General features: G+C 38.8%; 1 protein-coding gene across 1 annotated transcript; it reads left to right on the top strand.

Annotated features, from left to right (window-relative positions):
* The first annotated feature begins 1,002 nt into the window (after nucleotides 1–1,002).
* On the top strand, nucleotides 1,003–2,223 carry LOC109214912. Its single transcript, XM_019378877.1, has 3 exons — nucleotides 1,003–1,080; nucleotides 1,445–2,107; nucleotides 2,167–2,223. Exons 1-3 carry the CDS (start codon nucleotides 1,003–1,005, stop codon nucleotides 2,221–2,223), a joined length of 798 nt encoding a protein of 265 aa, XP_019234422.1.
* Nucleotides 2,224–6,381: the final 4,158 nt, after the last annotated feature.

The following is a 6,381-nucleotide window of genomic DNA, read 5'->3' as shown; positions in this document are numbered from 1 at the left end:
GTCGTGAAATAGCTCCTTCTTGGCGCAAAGGTGCCTTGAAGCGCCTGTATCCAGTATCCAGTTAGTCTTATTAGCCACCATGTTCGCCTCAACAACCATAGCAGCAATGAAAACGTCAACAACAATAGTATTTGCAGCATTATTATCAGCAACGATATTGGCAGGAGGATCGTTAAATAAAGCATAATCAACTTCTAATTGTTCAAAGAAAATTAAAAGTTTCTGGGTCCAACGCTTATAATTATTTCCATCTAAAGGCTCAAGCTTTGATAGATCCCATTTCACCCTATATTTTCATCCTTTGCTTGAAAATGCTAACTAGATATATAGAGCACCAAGTAGATATTAGGAACTGGGATCCTATAACCTTAGGTAATAGATGCCCCAAATTTTCTCACCTATTTTTTGCGGACGATCTTACCTTAATGGCAAAGGTAAACGACAAATCATGCCATGCCATTAGAAATGGTCTAGAACAGTTTTGTGCTCTATCAGGCTAAAGCATCAATAGTACCAAATCAAAAATTCACTTCTCCAAAAACTGTTCCGTTTCTCTCATCAAAGACATTACGACTTTGGCATATATCTAGGATTCCCAATTTTAAAAAATTGTCCAAGGCCTAGAGATTTCCAATTCTTAAATTGATAAAATGAGAGCTAAACTAGCATCCTAAAAACTGAAATTCATCAACTTAGCAGGAAGGACAACACTAGCCTACTCTTGCCTGAATGCAATCCCCAATCACTATATGCAGTACACCTTACTACCAAAAAATATCCTCAACAAAATTGATAAAATTCAAAAGGATTTTATATGGGGAAACACATTAGAAAAAAGAGAAATGCATCTAGTTAAATGGTCTACACTTTGCCAATCAAAACCAAATGGCGGCCTATGTATTCATAATGCTGTGAATAAGAATCTATGTACGTTAGCTAGCCTAGTATGGAGAATTCTTACAAATGCTACAACCCCCTGGGCTAAATTAATCATCACCTCCTATGGGACTAGTGTTGCAAAACATAAAGGCTCCTTCGTCTGGAAGAGTATTCAAAAGGGATGAGAATTATGCTCAAAGGGTATCACATGGTCACCCCATTTCCATTCCAACACAAACATATGGAAAACCAACTGGATACCTAATATAGGTAACCTTAGAAAAATAGTAATAGGTCCTCTCTCTATTAGATATCACTTTTTAAAATCAGGAATATTTTCAATGGAAAAACCTGGAACCTTGATAAACTATCTTTCAACATCCCTTGCAACTTAAGGGTAAATAGCCCTACCAATGATATCCCAATTTGGTCTCTAAATACGAAAGGTATTTTCACAACCAAATCCTGTTACACTCTTATAGAAACCCCTCCAGACAATAACTTAGAATTTGAATGGATTTTGAACCTGAATTGCCCTAATAGAATTAAATTCTTCTTGTGGCAGTGTCTTCATGATAGGATACCATGCAGGAAATACCTCTCACAAATTGGGCTAAATATTGATCCCATCTGCCCTATTTGTAAATGCCAAAAAGAAGAATCCATAATAAATATTATTCTAGAATTCAAAGCCGTCAATTACTTCTGGGATAGTCTTGGGTGGAAAAATTACTATAATGAAAAGGAAAAGCATTGGCTCCTACAAGTAAAAGACTTTAGCTATTCTCTTAATAACAAGTATATCGATTGGAATTCCTTCTTCCCATTTGACATCTGGAATATATGGCTTAATAGAAATAACAACAATCAAAACAATACTGTCAACCCTATTAATGATGCTCAAATTACTCAAAGGGCTTCTGAATTCAAGCTTCTCACAGAAAAGAGCATCAAAACCCCACAAAAAATTCTCATTAAAATAAAGTGGTACAAGCCACCAAGAGGCTGGTTTAAGCTAAACATAGATGGCAGTTTCAACAACCATAACCAGAAATGTGGCCTTAGAGGCATTTTCAGAAATACCAACGGGAAATGGGTGGTTGGATTTGCAAAATCCACCCATGCAAATGGATCATTAGAAGCAGAAATGAAGGCACTGAAAGAAGAACTTAAAACAACAAAAGAATGGAGTTTATTCCCTCTTGAAATTGAGACAGACTCCATGGAGGTAATCCATGCAATACAACAAGGTAATAAACTATATGATAAGGTTGTTAATGAATACAGGTGGTTCATGCACCAGCAGAAGGTAATCCTCCAGCACATCTTCAGGCAAGGGAATAGGACATCTCATCATATAGCAAAGAAGACCAAGGGCAAGGGAAAGAAACTTTTTGTACTACCCCTTTGTAAATAATATTGTGGAAAGTGAACAATCAGAACTCCATATTTTTGTTAAGTCTTTATTAGTTGATGCTTGCAATACACTAGCAAGCTTAGGTAATCAATGTGTCCTCAGAGACACAAACTATGACGATTATGTACGAAGCATTACGTAGTTATTAATATATTATTTTCTGTTTGCTAAAAAAAAACTAAACCAAAAAAAAAAATAACTTACAGCTTGTTTGGATGGTTGTTATGTATCTGTATATGGTCAAATTCGGGCTTGCTCCTTTTTATGACTGATCGAGAGTGGAATGCGATGAGCTAAAGTTCAGCCTCGTATTATATCGAACCATGATGCAAAGTTAGGTTGCCGAGCTCGTGACCCGAAGACCGATAAAGATCGAGATCGACCAAGATCGAGACCAAACAAGATAGAAATCGATGGAAGCTTACCGGGTCGAATAACAGAAAGTTGAAATATCTGCGATCGGGCAAGGATCATGGCTTGAATCCTGGCACGTATCAAGAAGAGGCCGATTAGTTAGCCAATGATGAGATTTCTTACCTCATATACAATTGTACTTAGAGTAGGACTCCCTTACTATATAAAGGAGAGTCTAATCATTTGTAAAGATCATCATATTCATGAAATACAAAGCAATATACTGTCATTCTCTAACATTGTCTTGTTATTCTGTTCGTAAGCCAGTTGATACTTACTTGGTTTAAGGGTGACTGAACTGGAGGGCCAAGGCTGTCCAATTTGTGTGGTTGGCAATTGTTCTCTAATTGTCTGTTTCAATACTAGTTGGTTCTTCTCAATTTGTATCAAATTGTATCATGTGTCCTTAAAACCGCGTATAAATTCAATTGTTATCCAATTTTAAGGTAAACAGTTTGGCGTCCACTGTGGGGCTAAGGATAATAGTGATTACCTGGTACAAACTTTCGTAACACACACTATTTTACACTTGTTATTTGAAGTATCTTTGATCACACGATTAAAAAATGTCAAACTCTCAGTCAGCACCTTAACACATTGACAATGATCTCGGCCAAAACGGCAAAAATGAGAATATTGCACCAAGAAACATTGTACCCCTGTTGGCCTCGATGGAATGCCCGATCAGCTTCTCAGAGCGCACGTGGCGGTGAAGATGGCGGGATCAGCCTTCGGGTGATCTTCGAAATGTAGCAGACTCAGCAGGCAGCAATAGCCCAGCTCCAAAACCAGAACCACACACTAAGTCCAAGGATAGAGAGATGGTTCTCCCCTTTGGTCTATGGGCTTGCCTTTTCTTTGGCTTTTGCTTTTTCGAGTTCAGGGAACTCGGAGCCCCTTTTCACTTCTTCTCTTTGGCCTGCTTCGGAGCAGGTGGTTGGGAAAGGATTTCTTCTTCAGATGGGGGCCTCATTTCCACATCCTTTCTAAGGCCTGCGAAGGAAAAGAGACGAGTGTGCTCGAGAAGTAGCCCGAATGATTACCGTTCTTGGAAAGAAGCTTACCATGATTGCGGGCCTCTCATCGACACTTTGAGAATTCCATCAAAGCACGCTCGGAGTTCGATCTCTGTGAAACTAGGCTCTCAACCCATTGCTTGAGATCGGGGATTACCTCCAGCGCCTGGGCCACAACTGCAACACTAAAAATATAGATGAGGAAAGAAGATAAGAAGTAAAACAACAAAATTAAAAAGGCAAAGTACTACTCACAGTTCATGTTCCATTTCTCAAGGAACGACATATCTTCAGTAGGGATTAGGTCCGAAGTCCTTATTCGGACAAATCGGCACATCCAACCTCGGTCGCGAGCTTCGTCTATGCTCGAGACGGGGCCATAACAGCCCGACAAACAAGCTTGATCAATCCTCCTTGATAAAGTCGGGGACTATAAAGGCGCATAAGGTGATCGAGGGTGAAATGACATCCCTCGATTTTGCTCACGAAGAATCAGAGGAGGATACTATTCTCCAGAAGGAAGGATGGATCTGACCAAGGGTCACATCATACCGCTTGCAGAAAGCGACGATGATAGGGTCTAAGGGACCCAACGTGAAAGGGTAAGTATAAACACTTAGGAAACCCTCCACATGGGTAGTGATCGACTCCTCGGGTGAGGGCACCACGACATGTTTATCGACCTAGAGGCACTCCTCTTTAACTTTGTTAAGAAGATCGTCGGTAATTGTACATATGTACCTCGACATCGTTCACATCGACCAGGTACTGAGGAGGTTTTTTGAATCCTAAAATCTGCGACAGCAGGGCACCCTCCCGGAACGAAATCCTCAAGGGGAGGTTCCGCCGTAGCTCCGTCGCCGGCAGGCCATGGAGAAGAGGAGGCCTTCTTTTGCGGTACGGTTTTTAAGTTTTTTCCATTATAAAGTAGAAGAGAAGAGAATTAGGGTGATGTGCGACTAGCTTAAGATTCAGGAGATTTGGGAGCGAGAATTGCAAAGCAAAGAGATTTCTGAAGAGAAGCAACAATGAGGGAAATTCTGAGCGTAATGTTTAAGGGGAAGAAGATGGTGGTACATATAATTTGCTGGTGGCTGTTCAAATCCGACGATGGCCGACGAGCAACTGACAGGCATTTAATCCCTTGGTAAACCGAACCAACGGGATGTTTCAGTCACCGCTTGTTGCTGACGACATTATCAGGCTCGATGCTTGTGTCAAGTCATATCGAGACGCGATTGGAAAAATTCATGTCGTTTCTCGTCATCTTCTCTACAAGAAACGAGGGGACTATCTGTATACGGTCAAATTCGAGCTTGCCCCTTTTTATGACTGATCGAGACTGGAACTTGATGAGCCAAAGTTCAGCCTCATATTATATCGAACCATGATGCAAAGTTAGGTTGCCGAACTCGTGACCCTGAGACCAATTAAGATCGAGATCGACCAAGATCGGGACCAAACAAGATGGAGATCGATGGAAGCTTACCGAGTCGAATAACAGAAAGTCAAAATATCCACGATCGGGCGAGGATCACGGCACGATTCCCGGCACGTATCAAGAAGAGGCCGACTAGTTAGCCAATCATGAGATTTTTTACCTCATATAGTATTGTACTTTGGGTAGGACTCCCCTACTATATAAAGGGGAGTCTGATTATTTATAAAGATAATTATATTCACACAATACAAAGCAATATACTGTCATTCTCTAGTTATTATTGTCTTGTTATTCTGTTCTTAAGCCAATTGATACTTATTTGGTTCAAGGGTGACTGAACTAGAGGGCCAAGGCTATCCAATTTGTGTGGTTTGCATTTGTTCTTTAATTGTCTATTTCAATAGTAGTTTATTCTTCTCAATTTGTATCAAGTTATATCACGCGTACTTAAAATCGTATATAAATTTAATTGTTATCCGACTTTATGGTAAACATTATCGTTTCATATTGTATCATATAGTATTTTATTTTACTGTACTATATCGTTTTGATGTATATAATGTTTGGTTAGAATATATTATTGCCGTTGTTTCATGATGTCATGCACCCACAATATGAAGAATAAACTTGCAATATTATAAAAAAAAGGTAAGGGACGAGGTAATATTATTATATAAAAGGGCAGGATAATGGATAGAATATGATTATTTAATAATAAAAAATGGCAAGATGAGAGAAAAAATAACAAAACGACGCGACCACACCAAATCGGTCGTTCCATAACGTGACACTTATCGTCGTTACGTAACAATGGGTTTAAACGATACGATACATTACAGTTTAAGCAACAATCAAAACAAGCATTGTATTTAAAGTAACAATACGATACAATACAATATGTAACAATCATCCAAAAAGATGTTAACATAAAAGATCAAATATTAAAAATGCATAATTATATACAAAATGAAATAATACGTAAGAAACTAAGTAGCATATGGAGTACATGGTTCTTTGCGAGCAATATCAACATCTGAAGCAGAAAACAAACGAATAAATTACATTAACAAGATCATAATCATAAAACGCTGCTCAAATTCTCTAGTGTAATTGTCCTCGATGGCTTTTCCAATTATTGTTCCCAAAGATCTCACCAAAATATGGTAGCCTAATACTTCGTAAACGGTGAAAAAGGTTTCGTGACATAATTAATT

Source organism: Nicotiana attenuata, unplaced genomic scaffold (assembly GCF_001879085.1).
Source record: "Nicotiana attenuata strain UT unplaced genomic scaffold, NIATTr2, whole genome shotgun sequence".
NCBI lineage: Eukaryota > Viridiplantae > Streptophyta > Magnoliopsida > Solanales > Solanaceae > Nicotiana > Nicotiana attenuata.
This window is presented reverse-complemented; position numbering and strand designations above follow the sequence as displayed.

Excerpts from the sequence above, each read along its gene's own strand:
- LOC109214912 (XM_019378877.1), top strand. The coding sequence starts at position 1,003 with ATGGGACTAGTGTTGCAAAACATAAAGGCTCCTTCGTCTGGAAGAGTA. Across the intron at positions 1,081-1,444 it reads ATGAGAATTATGCTCAAAGG|TGTCTTCATGATAGGATACC; the intron begins GTATCACATGGT and ends TTCTTGTGGCAG. Across the intron at positions 2,108-2,166 it reads TTGAGACAGACTCCATGGAG|GTGGTTCATGCACCAGCAGA; the intron begins GTAATCCATGCA and ends TAATGAATACAG.